The 21,283-nt window shown below is 45.1% G+C and overlaps 1 protein-coding gene across 2 annotated transcripts in view; it reads right to left on the minus strand.

Annotated features, from left to right (window-relative positions):
• The window catches only part of LOC139334832 (voltage-gated potassium channel subunit beta-2-like), a 175,270-nt gene extending 154,376 nt beyond the window's left edge, over window positions 1–20,894 (minus strand). The window contains exon 1 of one of the 2 annotated variants that reach the window (XM_070968028.1): window positions 20,554–20,894. In XM_070968028.1, the coding sequence (XP_070824129.1) occupies window positions 20,554–20,894 (341 nt within the window). The remainder of the gene's footprint in view (window positions 1–20,553) is intronic. The other variant, XM_070968029.1, reaches the window with a different exon arrangement.
• Window positions 20,895–21,283: the final 389 nt, after the last annotated feature.

Raw genomic sequence — 21,283 nt, forward strand, 5'->3', positions numbered from 1 at the left:
TAAGAAGAACCTGGTCTGATCATATAAAGCTTAGTCATCATTCTAGCTGTTGTAAATTGCCATCTGATGGGAATGACAAACTTGAGTTTGTTTTTGCATTCTATCTAGCACCCATGAGTTGTTGTGTGCACCAACAATGACCAAGCAGCACCTGTTGTCCAAACAGACAACATAAAACCATATAAGATCCCCACAAAACTGCCCAATGGTAGTCCTACCTTACAATGCACTACACTGCTGAATTTTGACTGGAAAAGGACAGAAAGACACCAGGACCAGCTAACAATGGATGCTAGGAAACATGAACTTTAGAATATGCAGAAGGAAGTAAAAACAGGTGAACTGCAATGTTATAAAACAGCAGTTTAAGATTTGTTATTTTTTACAAAAAGAACTAATGATGTATTACATTTAATGCCAAATTGAGACAAGGCCATCAACAATAAGAATTATATAATCATTAGTGCTGTCACGCTATCACGCTATTAAGACTTTAACGCAAATCAATTTTAACGTCGTCATTTTTTTTTTATCACGAGATTAACGCTCTTAGTGACCTAGTGAACTTGTAGTTTTTTATTAGCTGTGGCCACTGCTACTAATGTGAGAAAAACTACAGGATTCAGTTCTAAACCGGAAACAAAACAATAGGCAGCCGGCAGCTCTCTCCAATGCTAAACCTCCCCCTTCTAACCTCACCTATGAGGAAAGAAAAGCCGTGATATCACCGAGCAAGGACAAAAACATCACAATCTTGCCAGCAGACAAAGGGAGATGCACGGTAATTCTAAACACAAATGACCAAGACAAGATTCTTTCACTCCTCAATGACAGTAACACATATGAATGCCTGAAACGAGACCCAACCAGCGGGTACAAGAGAAAAATCATAGAATATCTGCAAAGATTACAGAAAGAAGGAGCCATTGACCGTTTGCAATATCACCGGTTATACCCACAAGAGTCCATCCCGGGCATCTATGGACTCCCAAAATACACAAAGGAGTGCCCATCAACTCTGTGACATACAACATTGCTAAGTTTGTGGCCAACATCTCAGCAACACTGGTTGGCAAAACGGCACACCACATCCAGAACTCAATGGACTTTGTAAATAAGGTCCAGGACTTAAAACTAGACCCATCAGAAACAATGGCTTCCTTCGATGTCACATCGTTGTTCACATGCATTCCAACTCAGGATGCGTGAGGAGGCAGTTCTTACAAGACAACACTTTGCAGAACAGAACTACCCTTAATCCGGAGCAAATATGCCATTTACTGGAACTCTGCTTAAAAACCACCTATTTTCAATTTAGGGGGAGGTTTGACAGGCAAAAACATGGGTGTGCGATGGGTTCACCAGTATCCCCCATTGTGGCTAATCTATACATGGAGAACATGGAAAGAACGGCTCTGAACTCTTTCAAAGGAACAAGACGAAGTCATTGGTACTGATATGTGGATGACACATGGGTAAAAATCCAAAGCCAAGAAGTGCAAGCCTTCACTGAGCACATTAACTCAGTGGACAAGAACATCAAATTCACTCAAGAGGATGTCAAGGACATGAGTTTGCCTTTTTTGGACTGTGATGTCCACATTGGAGAGAATTCATATTGGGGTTCACAGAAAACCTACTCACACAGTCAGTACCTCCTTTTTGACTCACATCACCCACTGGAACACAAACTAGGTGTTATCAGAACTCTCCAACACAGAGCTGATAATGTTCCAACCAGCCAACAGGCCAGAGACAAGGAACACAAACGCCTGAGGGATGCCCTCAAAACCTGTCGTTATCCCAGCTGGTCTTTTGTGAAAAGTTCAGCCGCTTCCAGAAAGAAAAGGGTGACAGAGGAAGAAAAGAGAGACAGACGGCATAACATTGTCATTCCATATGTGTCTGGTGTATCAGAGAAACTCAGGCAGATTTTTAACAAAACACAACATCCCGATACATTTCAAACCTGGGAAGACTCTCAGACAAAGGCTGGTGCACCCCAAAGACCGGACACCTCATACTCAGAAGAACAATCTGGTGTATGCAGTCCAGTGCAGTGAGGAATGCACAGACTTATATATTGGGGAAACAAAACAGCCACTGAGCAGACGCATGGCACAACACAGAAGGGCTAACTCTTCAGGTCTAGACTCAGCTGTTTACCTACACCTCAAGGAGGAAGCACACTCCTTTGAGGATAAAAATGCGCATATTCTGGACAGAGAAGACAGATGGTTTGAAACATAGACATAATATACGTAGACGCCTCATTGACTGACGCTTCCTATTGGAGTTGACGTTCAGCGCGGCCGCCATCTTGGATGGGTCTCCCATGCGTCCCCAGTGCATTTATTTCTATGGAGGAAGGTGTATGCCCAGCTACTATAATCATCATAACTCCTCTAATTTTTACCCGATTTTCACACGGTTTGGTTTGTTACAAACGTCAGGGATGTAGTTATCATACAAGGCGCTGTCACACATTAAAAACAAATGCTTTCATGCTGAAATACTTTGTTAAAGAGCATAATACAGACATATGGTATGGCACATTAATAAATATAGAAATGAATTAATTTTAGGCTGCACGGTGGCGCAGCAGGTAGTGCGCCTGCCTCACAGCAAGAAGGTTGCAGGTTCGGTTCTCGGGTCGGTCCTTTCTGTGTGAAGTTTGCATGTTCTTCCCGTGCATGCGTGGGTTCTCTCCGGGCACTCCGGCTTCCTCCCACAGACCAAAAACATGCTCATTAGATTGATTTGTGACTCTAAATTGCCCCTAGGTGTGAGTGTGAATGGTTGTGTGTATGTGCCCTGCAATCGGCTTGCGACCAGTCCAGGGTGTACCCTGCCTCTCGCCCGTTGACAGCCGAGATAGGCTCCAGCCCCCCCACGACCCCGAAAGGGATAAGCGGCATAGAAAATTGATGGATGGATGAATTAATTTTAGATTTTAATAAAGATACAGTATGATTGTTCATTTGATTTCTCTCTCTCTCTCTCTCTCTCTCTCTCTCTCTCTCTCTCTCCCTCTCTCTCTCTCACACACACACACACACACACACACACACACACACACACACACACACAAAATCATGACCCTTCTGTACACACCAATAACACAAGAATTTCTTCAGTTTTGTTTTTGTGCGCTGAGTTTATTTAATGTAAAGTTAAGCACAGGCACATGCACGCGTGCACACGCACACAACACATGCACAAAAACCAGACATCTCGCATAATCTGTTGACATGCGTATTAAACTTTGAGTAAGTTTTTATACTCATTTGTGTCAAAACAGTCTAAACGAGGAAGGTTTTTTCTTTTTGGCCAACTCATCATGTGTGTCGGCCCACAGTCCACTGCTGCTTTCAAACACACACACACACACACACACACGCACACACACACACACACACACACACACACACACACACACACACACACACACACACCGTCTGGCCTGACATGTCTAAATTTAAACAACTGTTCACAGCTTTAGGATGACAAAGATTCCATAATAGCCTGGACTGAAACTGCTGATGTTTGTGAAATACATTTTAACACATACATACATACATACAAAGCTCCCATATATACCTTCTCAGTACATTTTTTCCCTCTTTCTTTTTTTTTAAGGCCTGGAAAAGTTAGCTTTAAAAGTCCAGGTCATTCCAGCGTCTTACACTACCCTGTTAAGCTTGTAACTGGGGCTGCAAAATAAAATAAAATAAGATAAATAAAAAAAGGGGCATTGTTGCGCTCTTTACATTGACTTCGGTTGGCTCTGGTGCTAGCGGAGACCCACCCAATATGGCGGCGATGCTGGATCACGCTCCAGCACGTAATGAGGCGTCAACGTATATTATGTCTATGGTTTGAAAGAGGAGTGAGAGAAGCCATCTATGTCAAGGTTGAAAAACCGTCTCTGAACAGAGGGGGAGGTCTGAGACACCACCTATCTTCCACATACAATGCTGTCCTTTCATGTCTTCCAAAGAGATTCAAAAATTTAGCCTCTGAAAATAAAAAACAAAGCCATACACACATGGCTCAAGGAGCCTCCCAATGACAAGAATGGGACACTAACGAGGCAGACGACTGTCGTTGACACCCAAAGGGTTGCACCTTAGCCCGCCTTAATGGGGGATCGTTTGCCTCACAATAGAGTGATACCACAAAACCATTCCTTGGTTTTGGGGGTTGGCCTCACTTAGAGGATAAATACTTGAATCGAACACCATTTCATTAGACTAGAGCTGTCCTATCTGGTCTGATGCGCATGAACTGATAAAGCCTGCTCGGATGAGAGGCGAAACATCTTCCAAGACAAACTGACAAAGTCCAGTTGTGAACGAGTGAATGCCCTGAAGCTTACAATGACCTGGATGAATGAGAATATTCACAGGCAAAACAATAGGCGCACCCCACGCACATCTTTGGTCTTGTCTGCTTGCTAGCTGTAAAGGCTAAGTAGGCTACCGGCTACGCGAATTCACCGCCGCCTCCTTGTCAAAACCAGGCAACAATGGATGGCTTTCGACAGAGGCATATGGATGCTATTATGTTCAAAGGAAACTTAAGAAAGGAAAGTTTAAGCCATGGTTTAACTGCACTATAGCCTGAGTCCTAGTTTACAATGATGTGCACTTTGTAACTGTATTTTGGATCACCCTGTTTTGATCCCTTGGAGAGGGTTGTTGAAGGGGCTTTTTTGTATTTTCAGTTTTTGTTTTTTTTTGGTCATCTGTTTATTGACAGTGTTAAATTGTGTGAGATTTGATTCATTCAAATGAATGACCGCTGAAAGTGAGAATGTTAGTGTAAATAAAACTACACCTTGTTGTTTTCAATTAAAAAACATTTGCACAAAGCAAGCCTATCCACTTTTCCATGTTGGACATTTAGAATAGATAAAAATGTGCAATTAATTTGCAGTTAATCGCGAGTTAACTATGAAATTCATGAGATTAGTTGCGATTAATATTTTAATCGATTGACAGCACTATATATATATATATATATATATATGTAGTGTGTACTACCTTAATTTGATGTTGCATTCGTTGATAAAATGTCGGGGCACCACCTTCCTCAGCTAAGAAGGACTGCAGAAATTAACTGCTATAACGCTGATAAAAACTAACGAATGGACTAACTGTAAATCAGTCTGATAACCTGAAGTGTAAATTCTGGATACAGGGATCATAGATATTCAGTTCAAAAGGACACCGTCTAACCAGTACTTAAATCAAAATATCATTTATTAAGCAGAGTTGTGGATAATGGGTAATGTACCATGAATAATAAGACAGAAGATGGGAGGTGACATGACTGAACACACAAGAAACTTATGGCAACACAATGGTAAATAAATTGGCGATAGTGAGAGGCAGTTGAAAGGGAATAATGGGGACGCGAACACAGAGTTAAGGGAAAGAACGATTAATGGAGAGAATTTGGACGAATTGACCTACTCTTAACCTCACGGACCAACTCTTATTCAAACCTGCTTAGCGTGCCTACTTGGTTGCTGGCGTCCTGTTGTGCTCTGCTCCGAACTGACTCGAAGACGTTCCAGATGTTCGTCCGTGGCTCGATCTGCTTGGTGGTCTAGTGGAAGGCCCAGGCACCAAGGTGACGAGCTGATGCTGAACGGGGCGTCTCTGGAACTGGTTCTGCGGTGTCGGTTACAGATGAGGGACTGCTCCGGATGGTTGTGAACCGGACCAAGGATCAACAGCTGGCCGCAGGGTTTGGTTCAGTTGAGTCCGTAACGGACTATTTTAGACTGATAGTACAAATTAAGAGTCTCTTCGATGGCCGGTCGAAGAAGGCTACAAAATTAGTATTACTTGCCTAAATTTACTGATGTTAAAAACAAAACGTTTCGCTAAAGAGAAAGTTAACTTTAAAGCTTACAGCAAATTATAAGAATACGTCTTCTGAAGATAATTTACGCTACTCGGAATGGCTTGGAGTAGCTCGAAGACGAAAAACTTAAAGAGCAAAACGACTGTGCAAAACTTAAGACAAAGAAGTACAGAAAAGAACTCAGCTGAGAGTAACTAGACGTGAAAAAGAAAACAAAGGAACAGAACTAAAAAAACAAACAAGACAAGACAAGACTAAAAAACTAAAAAAACTGAGTAACGCGCACTACACGCAGTTTTTTAAAGGTCGCTCCGGGGCGTGTCGAAAGGGCAGGCCATCGAATCACGTGAGACGGTCTGTGACGCGCGATCGCCTCAAGGAGCTGAACTAATCAATGATTCATACGAAGGGCTCATCTGCTTCTCACTATGGTCAATCACATATAATTTCAATGACAAAATTTCAATGACATTTCAATATTGTTCACAGCATGCATTAGACACTTACTATGGTTGGGTGACAACATTAAATGGTAATCATGGTACAGTTTCATCTCAACATGTATAATGATTCAATGTATAACTAATACACAAATAAAGATACAGGAATAAAGAAGGCAGGCTATATTTGCCAAAAATGATTATCACGATTACGGTTACTTATCGATAAATGTGCCAAGTCAAGCATATTCAATCTGATGGTTAGGAAACTCTGGATGGCAGTATGGTTTTGTGGTGATAATTCAGACAAACTTTTATAAAACCGTTAAAATCACAACTTGGTCATACTTTAGGTCAGAGATACTGGGAAAACATCAATATTATGCGTACAACGAGTCCTGTAAGTTGAAAATATCAAAAGTTAAGTTTAACATAAAAGTCTGGTTATCTTGGAGTGTTTGAGGAAAAGACACACAAACATGTATCACCAGTTGCTTCAATGGATGTCCGGTTTACGACCCATCAGCATTTGCTGATGTTTTTGGATTCCTCTGGGGCATGCCATTTGTCTCTTCAGGCAGCTTTATTGTATTGAGTCCTCTTGGGGCTATCAGGAGAGAATTAGCATTGCCATGAGAAACCTAGTGAGGAGAAGGTGAGGAGAAGGCCACCTTCTGTGTCCCTGGCTTCCCTGAAAAGAAAACATGGAGGAGATGTCTCTTGTCCAGACATCTTGTCTCTCTTCAAAATCAGATTGCATTATAGGTAAACCAGATGGTCTATAATTCAATCAGTTGGCGGGTTTACACCTCCATTTCCCTTGAGTATCACCAGAAAAGGAGGGAAAGAAGGGGTCAGTTAAAGGCCGGTTCTGCTACATATATATTCTTTTTCTCCTCTAATTTATTCTAATTCTATTCTTGTAAGGAGCACCTGTAACAAAAACACTTTCCCCTTGGGGTTCAATAAAAAAATTCTGATTCTGATATTTTAATTGACTAGTATCTGCCATAAAAAGCAGATCAAAATCTGACCCTTTTCTTCTTTTCTTTTAATGTTCTCTGCTGTATTTTGTCCCCCGACACCTGCTAGTGCTGCAACATTGCTCTACTTAATGACAGGTGGGCTCTACAGTGCAAGCATTCTGTCACATGTGCGAGTGTGTGAATGGATAGTATGAATTATATGGGTTGACCTGTGACTCCAGTTTCAGACAGTGAAGTAAACAAAAAGCATGCATTTGCCAAGCTCTGATGCCTATTATCATTAGCAACGAGCATTGTACAAAGCATTCATCTAGCAGTTCGAAGTCAGGACGTGCTGAGGTAAGCGTATCGTCTCACTTCCTGTTTCCGGTTGCTGCGTTAGTGGTAGCGTGCGTTTATCACTCTGTCTGCTCAGAATGTAATTTGCTCTGTGTTTTGTTACAGCGGCTTATTATCCGCGCTCTAAAGTAACATTAGTTCTGCTCAAGCACCCATAAGTCTGTTTATTTAGTGACCGTTAATTTTATTTGTCTACGCGCTTGTCTGCTCTGCTAGCTACACCAGCTTAGCCTAGCAGCTAGCGATGGCTTCTCTCTGTCCCTCTCCAGCTCTCTCCTGCTTGGTGTGTCACATGTTTAGCTACTCCTCTGCCTCCTTTAGTGATAATGGTACGTGTAATAAATGTAGTTTATTTGGTGAGTTGGAGGCGAGGCTTAGTGAATTGGAAGCTCTGTTCTGCACCATGGAAACCAAACCATTAGCTGTAGTTAGCCAGGCCCCCATAGCCGGTGCGGACCGACCAACTGCAGCTCTGGCTAGCTGTCCCTCAACAGCTCCCGAGCAGCCGGGAAACCAGGGAGGCTGGGTGACTGTTCGAAGGAAGCATAGTCCCAAGCTGAAGCCCACGGGTCACTACCAACCACTTCATGTTTCTAACAGGTTCTCCCCACTCAGCACCACACCTGCTGAGAAACCAACTCTGATTGTTGGCAGCTCCATTTTGAGAAACGTGAAGTTAGCGACACCAGTGACCATAGTCAAATGCCTGCAGCGGACCAGAGCGGGCGACGTCGAATCAAATTTGAAACTGCTGGCTAAGGATAAGCATAAATACCGTAAGATTGTTATTCACGTCGGCAGTAATGACACCTGGTTACGCCAATCGGAATTAATGTGGAATCGGTGTGTACATATGCTAAAACGATGTCGGACTTCGTAGTTTTCTGTGGACCCCTGCCAAATCTGACCAGTGATGACATGTTCCGGTTCCGGCGCCGTACGAGCGGCAGCCTTTTACAGTAGCTCGCTAAACTCTTAGGAGTTTTTTCTTATATTTTTCTGTTTGCGTCTTGCTTATTCTTTTAGTTTTACGTGTTTGTAAATATCTGGCGCATCAGAGACGCTAAACAGTAACTCTGGTGCTACTTCGTTGCCACTTCTACAACTTTCTCCGCGTCTGTGGGTCCGTGAGAGACAATGGCTCCCATTGTTTACAGGAGGGATCAGCTGCTGGGCCTGCGTAACACAGCTGTGCGGCCGGAGGAGCGACCTGATGTCCCCCGCGAGCTAAGGAGGAGGACGCGAGGGTGCCGCGCAGGGATCAAACGTCGCGACAGGAGGAGAGCTTACAGATCGACTCTCCCGTCCGTCATCATGGGGAACGTAAGATCTCTTTCCAACAAGATGGATGAGCTGGCAGTGCTGACGCGACATGAGCAGGATTACCGGCGGTGCAGTTTGCTACTGCTCACGGAGACTTGGCTGGGAATGCAGCACACGGACGCGACTGTGGCGCTGGATGGATTTTCACTCGTTCGGGCGGACCGGACAGAGAAGAGTGGTAAGAGGAAAGGAGGAGGGCTGGCAGTGTTTGTGAACGATAGATGGTGTAACTCCAGGCACATCACTATCAAAGAGCAGCACTGCTGCCCGGACATTGAACTGTTGGCTGTTAGTCTGAGGCCATATTATCTGCTGCGGGAGTTCTCACACGCCATAGTGGTGGCTGTGTATATTCCCCCCTCTGCTAACGCCGACGCAGCCTGTGACGTCATCAACACCGTGATCAGCAGGCTGCAGACTCAGAAACCACAGGCCCTCTTGCTGATCCCTGGGGATTTTAATCATGCCTCTCTGTCCTCCACTCTGCCCAATTTCATCCAGTATGTCACATGTGACACCAGAGACAATAAAACACTGGACTTATTCTATGCCAACACCAAGGAGGCATACGAATCATCACCCCTCCCTCCTCTGGGAAGAGCTGATCACAACCTGGTTCATCTCCTGCCTGTCTACAAGCCCCATGTTAACAGGCAACCAGCTGTGTCCCGCACAATGAAGAGGTGGTCTGACGAGGCTGAAGAGGCTCTGAAGGACTGCTTTGAGACAATCCGTGTGGGATATATTCTGTGACTCTCATGAGGAGGACATTGACAGTTTGACAGACAACATTACGGACTACATAAACTTTTGTGTGGAGAACAGTGTACCCACCAGGACTGTACGGTGTCACTCTAACAACAAACCCTGGATTAATCCTGACATTAAGGCTCTTTTAAAGGAGAAGAAGAGGGCCTTCAAGTCAGGAAACAAAGAGGAGCTGAAAACTGTTCAGAGGGCGCTCAGGAGGAAAATAAGGGAGGGGAAGGACAGATACAGGAGGAGAATGGAGGAACAGCTGCAGGAGAACAACACCAGGGGAGTCTGGAGAGGCCTGAAAACCATTTCAGGCCACCAGAAGCCAAACTCCCAGGCAGCTGGGGATTCAGAGTGGGCTGATGAGCTGAACAGCTACTTCTGCAGGTTTGAGGAAGCATCTGCCCCTCCCCCAGCTGTACTAGCCCTGCAGCAGCCCTCCCTTGATCTGCCAGCACTCTGCCCAAGCACCCCACTGACCCCCCCACCACAGTATTCAGCTCACCGCCACCAACGCCACCCCCCACTGCCCCTCCCAGCCCCTCATCCACATCACAAGACACTCAGCCCCCCTGCTCCAACTTGTCTCTCACACCTCTCCAGGTGAGAAATCAGCTGAGGAGGTTAAAGACCAGGAAGGCTGCAGGACCGGATGGCCTCAGTCCCAGACTCCTCAGATCCTGCTCTGACCAGCTGAGCGGGATCATTGGACATTTGTTCAACCTGAGTCTGAGGCTGGGAAGGGTGCCGCGACTCTGGAAGACGTCCTGCGTGGTACCTGTGCCAAAGACCCCACATCCCAAGGACCCTAGCTGCTACAGGCTGGTGGCACTCACATCACACCTCATGAAGGCCTTGGAGCGGCTGGTCCTTGCCCACCTGCGCCCCCTGGTGAGCTCGTCCATGGACCCGCTGCAGTTTGCGTACCAGCCTGGCATCGGAGTGGACGATGCCCTCATCTTCCTCCTCCATCGAGCCCTGTCTCACCTGGAGTCACCTGGGAGCTCTGTTCGGATCCTTTTCCTGGACCTCAGCAGTGCTTTCAACACCATCAGGCCAGCCATCCTGAGAAACAAGCTGGAGCTTTCAGGAGTGGACCAACACCTCACATGCTGGATAGTGGATTACCTCTCCAACCGCCCACAGTATGTGAGGACACGGGACTGTGTGTCAGGGACTGTCCTCTGCAGTGTGGGGGCCCCCCAGGGAATGGTGCTGGCACCGTTCCTCTTCACCCTCTATACAGTGGATTTTTCCCACCTGTCACCCACCTACCACCTGCAGAAGTTCTCTGATGACTCTGCCATTGTCAGCCTCATCACAGATGGGGACGATAGGTCATACAGAGGACTCATTCAGGACTTTGTGGACTGGTGTCAGCAGAACCACCTGCTGATCAATGCGGATAAAACCAAGGAGCTGGTTGTGGACTTCCGTCGGCGTCCACATTCTCCCCCATCACCAGTGAACATCCAGGGAAGGGACATTGAGATGGTGACATCTTATAAGTACCTGGGTGTTCATCTGAACAACAAACTGGACTGGACTCATAACACCATTGCACTTTACCAAAAAGGACAGAGCAGACTATATCTGCTCAGGAGGCTGAGGTCTTTTAGAGTGCAGGGGGCACTCCTGAAGACCTTCTATGACTCTTTTGTGGCCTCTGCCTTGTTCTATGGTGTAGTCTGCTGGGGGAGCAGCATCACAGCAGCTGACAGGAAGAGGCTGGACAAACTCATCAGGAAGGCCAGCTCTGTCCTGGGATGCCCTCTGGAACAGGTGGAGGAGGTGGGGGAGAGGAGGATGACAGCCAAGCTGTCCTCCATGACAGACAATGACCGCCACCCCCTCCAACACACACTCACTGCACTGAGGAGCTCCATCAGTGACAGGATGATACATCCAAAGTGTGTGAAGGAGCGGTATCGCAGGTCACCTGCAGCTGTCAGACTGTACAATAAGAACTGCTCAAAGTAATCTGACAATTCATCTGTAAATCATCTGTGAATAACGTGCAATAATCTGGGCAACAACTGGTGAAGTAATCTGTGCATTTATCTGAAATTTATTTGTAAATTATCTGTTCAAGAACCTGAGCAAAATTTTACTGGGGCAATAATCTGTACAATACATCCTGTATATAACAGTCTGCAAACACAATTTATAATTTTCATCTTGATAATTTATTTGTATCTGTACATCTTGATAATTTATCTGTATCTGTACATAACAGTCTGCAAACACAATTTCTAATTCAGAGACACTTATTTCTATCACACTTTTTTATTTATACTTGTATATACTTATTGATTGTCTACCTCGTCTATTTTTTCTTACTGATGCTGCTGTAATTTGGAATTTCCCCTTGTGGAATAATAAATAAAGGTATATTGAATTGAATTGAATGGAATGGAATGGAATGGAATGGAATGGAATGGAATGGATTGGAATGGAATGGAATGTTTAGCCGCATTCAATCGCTGGCTGTTGAGGTGGTGTCCAGCAAATGGTGTGGGCTTCATTGATAATTGGCAGACTTTCTGGGGAAGACCTGGTCTGATTAGGAGAGACGGCATCCATCCCACTTTGGAGGGAGCAGCTTTCATCTCTAGAAATCTGACCGATTTTATTTATGAACCTAACCCCTGACAACTCAGAGTTGAGACCGGGAGGCAGAGCTGCAGTCCTACACACTTTTCTGCACCTCCTTTAGAGCAGTTACCCACCCAACACTCCATAGAGATGGTGTCTGCCCCCCGACCACATAAACTAAGTAAACCAAGAGTACAGAGAAGAGGAGTTAAACACAAGAATCTAATTAAAATTAAAACAACCTCTGCAATAGTACAACAAGATAGGAGAATTAAATGTGGACTCCTTAACATCAGATCTCTTTCCTCTAAAGCTGTTTTAGTAAATGAGTTAATATGAGACCATAATATTGATTTATTTTGTCTGACTGAAACCTGGCTGTGTCCTGAAGAGTATGTGAGCCTAAATGAAGCTACTCCTCCCAGCCATATTAATACCCACTTTCCTTGAGGCAGTGGCAGAGGAGGTGGAGTTGCAGCCATTTTTGACTCAAGCCTTTTAATCAACCCAACTCATTTGAAAACCTTGTTCTCACTCTTTCTCAGTTTTATTTGTTATAGTATACTGCTCTCCTGGTCCCTACTCCGAATTTATAGCTGAGTTCTCAGAGTTTCTATCAGGTTTAGTCCTTAAAGCAGATAAAGTAATTATTGTAGGTGACTTTAATGTTCATGTCGATGTTGACAATAACAGCCTTAGCACTGCGTTTATCTCAGTATTAGACTCAGTTGGCGTCCATCAGAATGTACATGAACCGACTCACTGTTTTAACCACACCCTCGACCTTGTTCTGACATATGGCATTGAAATTGAAGACTTAATAGTCTCCTCACAGAATCCTCTTTTGTCGGACCATCATTTAATACCTTTTGAATTCATAACAAAGGTATGCTCACCCACAAACTCCCTAAAAACAGACAGTTTATTAAATGCCTGACCAGAGAGGAGAATATTCTGGACCACCACCAGTCAGGGATGCTTATCAGGCCGTCCCCTGTGCTGTACTGGGCCACTCTGACCACTTCATGGTCCACCTGATTCCTGCATACAGGCAGAAACTAACGCTCTGCAAACCTGTAGTGAGGACATCAAGGAAGTGGACCAGTGAGGCTGTGGAGGATCTCCAGGCATGTTTGGATTCTACTGACTGGGATGTGTTCAAAACTGCTACCAACAGTCTAGATGGGTACACGGAGGCTGTGACATCCTACGTTAGCTTCTGTGAGGACTGCTGTGTTCCATCACGCACCAGGGTGAGTTACAACAATGACAAACTCTGGTTCACAGCCAAACTCAGACAGCTCAGGTTGTCAAAGGAAGAGGCCTTCAGGAGTGGGGAGAAAGACAGATTCAAAGAGTCGAAGTACAAGTTAAGAAAGGTGGTGAAAGACGCTAAACGACTGTACTCTGAGAAGCTCCAACACCAGTTCTCGGCTAACGACTCTGCGTCTGTCTGGAAAGGGCTCAGGCAGATCACCAACTACAAGGCTAAAGCCCCCCACTCCATCAACGATCAACGGCTAGCCAACAACCTGAACGAGTTCTACTGCCGCTTTGAAAGACAAAGGGACAGTCCAGCAACCATCCCCGACACCTCCCAACACCTCCACAATGCCCACCTTAAAGGTCCCCCCATACCCACCCACCCACCTCAGTGATGACTCTTTCCATCCATGAGCGGGACGTCAACAAACTCTTCAGGAGACACAACCCCCGGAAAACAGCTGGACTGGATTCTGTCTCCCCATCTGCCTCGAAGCACTGCGCTGATCAGCTGTCTCCAGTGTTCTCAGACATTTTAACACCTCACATGTCACGTGCCAGCCTGCTTCAAATCTTCAACTATCATCCCAGTTCCCAAGAAGCCAAGGACCACAGGACTTAACGACTTCAGACCCATCGCCCTGACCTCTGTGGTCATGAAGTCCTTTGAGTGCTCTCACACCTCAAGGACATGACCGACCCTCTCCTGGACCTTCTGCAGTTTGCCTGCAGAGCCAACAGGTCTGTAGATGATGCAGGAACCTATGCTAGGATCCTGTTTGTGGATTTCAGGTCTGCCTTTAACACCAGCATCCCAACTCTGCTTCAGGAGAAGCTCTCCCAGCTGAGCGTGCCTGACTCCACCTGCAGGTGTATTACAGCAGGTGGGAAACATGTCTCCGACGCGAAGACCATCAGCACCGGATCCCCCCCAGTTTTTCCCACTCCTTGCTCTCATAGACTCTGGTGCGGAGAACAACCTCCTGGATGAACAGCTGGTGGCACAAGTGAGTTGCACGCTGGAGATTCTGGAGAGACCCATTAAAGTATATGCATAAAACAGGAGGATGCTCTCGGAGGTAACACACCGCACCACTCCCATGAAAATGATTCTTCCTGGTAATCATCATGACATGATTTCATTCCACATTTCTCAGTCTCCTCACTCATGTCTGGTTCTTGGTCACCCCTGGTTAAAATTGCATAATACTCATATAGACTGGTCTCAATGCAGGATTGCAGGTTGGAGCCCCCACTGCCATGCTCTTTGTCTACACTCAGCCCTTCCACCAGCTTGGGGTAGTTGCAACTCTTCTAATGTATCTGACTCTGTTGATCTCTCCTGTATTCCTCCTGCTTATCATGACCTGCAGGAGGTATTCAATAAGGAGTGCGTTCTTTCTCTCCCTCCTCATCGACCGGACGACGGCACCATTGATCTGCTTCCAGTGACACCTCTTCCCTCCAGTAGACTTTACAACCTGTCACAACCGGAACGAGAGGCTATGGAGCAGTATATCAAGGATTCACTCACTGCTGGTATCATTTGGCCATCCTTCTCACCTGTCGGGGCAGGGTTTTGCTCTGTGGCCAAGATGGACAAATCATTCAGACCCTGCACTGATTTTCGTGTACTAGATGATTTTACTTTAAAGAACAAGTATCCTCTGCCTCTCATGAACTCTGCCTTTGCCTCTTTACAGGAAGCCGCTATTTTCACTAAGATGGACTTACGCAACGCCTATCATTTGGTTCACATCAGGCAGGGGGATGAATGGAAGATGGCCTATAATAAACCACTGGGCCATTTTGAATATTTAGTAATGCCTTTTGGGCTCACAAATGTTCCCGCCATCTTCCAAGCATTAATTAACAATGTCCTTCCTCATCAGGTTTGTGTTTATTTATCTGGATGACATCCTATTTTTTCTCATTCTGCTGAGGAACATGAACTGGGGAGCTGGGAGCTGCTGGCCATTAAACTGGCGCTGGAGAAATGGAGACACTGGTTGGAGGGGGCCAAACAGCCATTCATTGTGTGGACAAACCACAAAAACCTGTCCTACATTAGATCTGCTAAGAGACTCACCATGGAGAACTCCACTTGTTGGAGTACTTTACTACCATGGATTGAGTATTCTCATAATTCCCTTGTCTCATCCGCCTCTGGGTTGTCTCCTTTTGATGTGTCACTCGGATATCATCCTCCTCTGTTTTTCACACAGAAAGCTGACATCGCTGTTCCTGCAGTTCAGGATCACATCAAACACATCCAAAAGATATGGAAAGACACTTGAGCAGCGTTCATCCGCATCCAGAGGGCCCAACAGAAATCAGCTAACCGACACAGGGTCCCAGCTCCCTCCTACACTCCACATCAGTCGGTGTGGCTCTCAACCGAGAACATTTCACTGCGGGTTGAGTCTCGCGAACTTGCACCTAGATTATTGGGCCTTTTGTCATTGACAAGATTGTTAATCCTAGAGCAGTGACTCTTAGACTGCCAACATCTATGAGGGTGCATCCTACCTTTCACGTCTCCCAGTTAAAACTATTGTCCACCAGTGATCTCTGCCCTCCTGCTGACCCCCCTACACCCCCACAGATCATCGATGGCAGCCCCACCTTCACAGTTTGTGGCCTGGTGGGTGTTCGGCGTCGGGTCGGGGTTTCCAGTATCTGGTGTATTAGGAGGGGTATGGCCCCGAAGAGTGGTTCTAAAGTGGTTCTAAATACTGTAGTTCTCCTTAGTTCCCATTGTTAAAAGAACAGGTGATGCAACAGAGTGGTAAACATGACCCTGTCCCAACTTTTATGAAATGTGTTGCTGGCTTCAAATGTTAAATAAGGATGTAATTTATAAAAATAAATAAAGAAAAAAAATCTCAGTTGCAACATTTGATATGTTGTGTTTGTGCTATTTTCTGTCACAGCATATTGGGTCTCTTATCTTCTTCTTCCATTTGTCATCTGTTCACCTGCTCAGTGAGTACTTTTCCAGTCTCACTTTCCTGCCAGCCACACCCACCTGCCCACTCATCTGATCACACACCTGAGATTCATTCCCATTCAGTCTAGTATTTGAGCTGCTCTCCCACAATAACTCTGGGCTAGACTGTTCTTTGTTTCCTTGCAAGACTCTCCAGCAATTACTATTGGACTGATCTCACGTTGCAGAATCTGCCTGCCTTTGACCACGTCTGTTCTCCTGTTCCCTGGTAAATATCTCAGCCTTTGATCTCCAGCCACAAGTCTTACCCTGCACTTCCTGGATCTTTGTTTGCCTGTGATTATTTGATGTTTTGTTCAGCACACAGGCAGGATCTGTGTTCCATTGAGAGACCATCCTTCCAAACTGATCACTGAACTACAGTGTTACTTGTCTCTGCCAAGCCTGACACTTTTCTCCATTGCTGCTTTGTCTATGGGTGTTTTGTCTCTACTGCTGCTCTGTGTCCACGGCTGTTTGTCTCTGCTGCCGTTTGTCTCCGCGGCCGCTTGTCTCCACGGCGCTTCCGCCGCTGCCTCAGTCACATTACAGAAGCCGCTGCAGATTCTCTCGGCACGGCCTTGCGCACGTGTCGCAACGGCGTGTGCACAGATACTTGTTGCCAGCTGCTTGCCTGGAATGCCGCTGGCCAGAGCACTAACTTTTAACCAGGGTTTGGTTCCTCTTAACTGACTGAATGAGAGCGCGACAGTGCGGGTTACATTAATTTTCCCGGGTTATCTGTATAGGCTTATGTTGCATATTTTTGTTTGATCCTGATTTTGTGTATTGTTAATCATTTGTTAGGTTGATTTGAAAGATTTTCTATATTTAATTTAGTAATTGTTTTGTTTCTTTAACCTTTGTTTAATTACATTGATTGCATTATTTAGTTTGGGCATTTATTAATTGGAATATTTTGTTAATTTTGAACTTGTGATTTGCCCATTAATTATATTTTGTTACAGTTTGATTTATTTTTGTGATTCGTTTGGGTGCAACCCCACTAAATCCTTAATTTTCCTCCCCCTTTTCAGTTGCTGGAGGCCAGTGGTGGAGGTGTTGGTGGTGGCGTCCCACCTGTCTTCTGTGTCCTGGGAGTGGGTTTTCTCACTGAGTGTGTCTGGCACGTTTGTCCGGTGATTTGAGTTGACTCCCTTTTCTTTCATTTGTGGATTCCTCCCCAACACTACTCCCCTTTCCATCCACTAGGCCCCAGCCCTGATTAGATTATTTCCCTTCCCCCATCCTGTGTGAATGGTGTGTTCCTTTATTGCTTTTAAAATTAATTGTCTAATAAATGTTCATTTTAAAATTGGGAACCACATCTCATGCCGTCTTGAGTGAACGAACCTGTGTGCCTTATATTTGGGGAAAAATAATTTCCTGGGTGAAATTCCCAGGGTGGCATTGCTGACAACATTTAAAGGTCCTTTTGACCCCCCCCCCGCCTCGCTCCGTCACATATACTAACAATCTTTTTATAAATATACAATCCTTGCATAAATAGGATAAGAATATTATCTTATTAGGGAGTGAGATTAACCTACACCTTCAGGTGTGACCAATTAACTGGTTGTCAAAATGCCACTATGTAAAGGCTGTAGCTATGTGTAGTGGCTGTGCTAAATGACACAATGGCTGCTTTGGCATTACTGGAAGATATTGCTAAAGTGCAATTTTGGGGAGAATGAGTATTGAGAGACTGTACTGATTTTCTGGCCCATGATAATGACTGGCTAATGTGCCATTTTTATGTGGAAAGGTACTCTTGGAGAAACCATGTCATCCCTATCCATTTACAAGCAATTAACAACAAGCAGGTTTTTGGTGACGGGGACGTTTCAGAGGGAGTTTGCAGACAGATCAGTGATATCTCAGTCTGTCCTGAGCCAGGTCATGCCCATGGTATGGGATGGCATTCTTTCTGTGAGTAATAGATATATCAGGCACCCTTACACACCAGCTGACCAGGTCAACATCAAAATACAAGTGTTGTCCAGTTTCCCTAATGCAATCTGAGCAACCGACTGTACGCTCATTGCAATAAGGGCACCTTTTGCAGGATGAATTTCACATTGGACATTGGAACTTTTATCATTCATTTCTGATGCCCACATGATCCTAACAAATATGGGTGCTAAATGTCCTGGGTCAAGGCACAATTCATTTACACGGTTTCAAAGCTGTGTGGGAAGGAGACTTCAATTTGGAGCAGTGCTGTTGGATGATGTGATTTACTGACCTTTTGATCATTATGCTCTTTCTGTTTCACACAATGTAAACTGTTAAATGCAGACATTTTAATTCTCAGATTATATTGGGTAACCACTGAAGTCATAGCTACGTAAACAATTTATAAATATTCAGAGTGCACAAGAAACTATAATGCCATGCAAAGCTGTGCATGCCCCGTTAAAGAGTACTACATTGGGTTTTGAAAAGGGAGATGGTAGAGAGATTTAACTTGTTTCATTTTGTTGGTAATGGAAGAGCATAAGCTAACAAGTTTTAAGCTAATAAGTTTTCTTCTGCCAATTTGTTCAACTACTGTTTCAAGTAAAATTGCACTTCAACTGCTTCTTAGATGCTTCCACCATTTCTCCTTAAAACTAATCTAAACTAAATGCTGGCCCTTTGTATACAAACCAGGCAATTTTAGGAATCTTTGAAGTCATTTATAATAAATTGTGGCCATGCTCAGAAAGCTTGTGTATGTGCACACAATTTCAGAATGATTGAGATGTACGAAATAAGTGAATATAGACATAGATGGGTTTGAGAAATCTGACAGACTACATGTGTTATGGCCTGGCTTCTGGTATCTGCTCTGATTCTGCTTTTGTGTCTCTCCAGGGCTGGCGCATGGCAGGGGCGGGGCTGATCTCACCTGAGGCTGAACAGCCCTCTCTTAAGCACGCTCCTCTCACTCTCTGGTGCCAGAAGATTACGGTTCATCCCAGTGTGTTGCCACAGGTGATAGTCTCTGGTCCCTGCCATGCGTCTCCCGCTGTTGTGTATGTTCTGAGTTATCCTCGAGATTTCTGAGTTTGACGGTGATTTTTCATTTCCAGCTGTGCTGTCAAGTTTCTCCAGTACGTTTGCTTTTGACTGCCTCAGTGCCTTTTTCCCTTAACAGTGACTTTTCGTTCCAGTCGTGCTGTCGAGCGATTCTCCAGTACGTTTTTGTTTTTGTCAGCCTGTGTGCTTTTCCCGTTAATGGAGATTTGTGTTTTTTCACAGAGCTGTTGAGTTTTCCCTCCAGCTGAGACTGTCTCCTCAGTAGAGCAACGGATTTCGGCCACTGAGAGTTTTTTGTTATTACTGACTGTGAAATAAACTGTTTAACTCTTGGTCACTCCGCATCTGGGTCCCGCGTCTTTGATCTCACGTCACAACATGTTTCTTGTTTTTCGTGTACTAAGATTTCTAGACCTACATACAGAGTTTTGTGCATTTCACCCCAGGACTGTACAAGTGGTGGCACAGGTGGTAACACTGTCGCCTCACAGCTAGAAGGTCCCGGTTCGAATCCCACTGTGGGCACTGGTGGCATGTCCTCCACCATGCCTTCAGTGCCTGCTGCTCGAGGAAAAAGGGAGCCTTTCTGTGTGGAGTTTGGATGTTTTCCCTGTGCTCACCTGGGGTGTCCTCCATAAAATGTACCCCCACTAAAAACATGCAAGAAGATCACCACCTGACCAATGGTGACAAAAGGAACTGGTCCCCCCGGCGCCGGAGAATAAATTTCACATATGCATGGTGTGTGCAGTTTCCCCTCCTAACTTCGCATGTTGTGTGCAAAATGTGACTGATAAAGGGATTTCAGACAGGTACTCAATTGTTTTATCTATTTAGCTGTTAGCAGGGTAAATTTTATTTAGCAGGGTAAATAAAAATTATTATTCTTGTAATTTGTTGGTTTGCCGCTTTCATGCTTTCACATCTTGGCTCAAGGCTATAACTGTGTTGTATCGCTTCATCTTACCTGTAAATCATGCCAGTGGCATACGATATGCTGTCTCTGAGTGAAACATGGTTCACCCTGAGGAAATCCTCCAGATTTTTGTGCTGAGCAGCTGCACGAACCTCTCTCAGGCGCTGATACTCTGCCAGTTGGCTGCTGCGCTGCTGCCTGTCATGCTGCTCCAGTGCTTGGTCTGACAAGAAACAGCTCAGACCACTGTGCACACTCTCACTCATGGATGACAGGGACAGTATCTTGCCTCCAGACCCACCAGTTCCACTGCTGATGCTACCACTTCGACATATACCGCCACTGTCTCGACTTCCAGGTGGCACCCCTCCACCGCCCCCAGGTTTTGGCATCTAGAAGTTGATGACAAAGCACAATAAGGTGTTACAATCAAACGAGAGTGTGATTGAGCCATGATTATAAATACCACCTGTTCCTCAGCTGATCTGAATGGGCCAGTCAGTGCTCCGGACGATTCTAAGACTTTTGTTAACCATTCTAACTGCCATGTGCATTATGGCTTGTATCGTAATCACAGCTGCGTTTCATGGTCCTTATGCTATACCTAAATAATGCAGACAGCAACAGACACTAACACTAAATCATTTATGGGTGAGTTAAGTATGTGAAGGCCTGATGTGCTTTGCTGTTTGTCTGCATGAATGAAAAGATGAACATGCGCACATGCACAAGACCATGCTAGTTAAAATAGTGGAAGATCTAAATTCACATACTGGGTGCA

Source organism: Chaetodon trifascialis, chromosome 8 (assembly GCF_039877785.1).
Source record: "Chaetodon trifascialis isolate fChaTrf1 chromosome 8, fChaTrf1.hap1, whole genome shotgun sequence".
NCBI lineage: Eukaryota > Metazoa > Chordata > Actinopteri > Chaetodontiformes > Chaetodontidae > Chaetodon > Chaetodon trifascialis.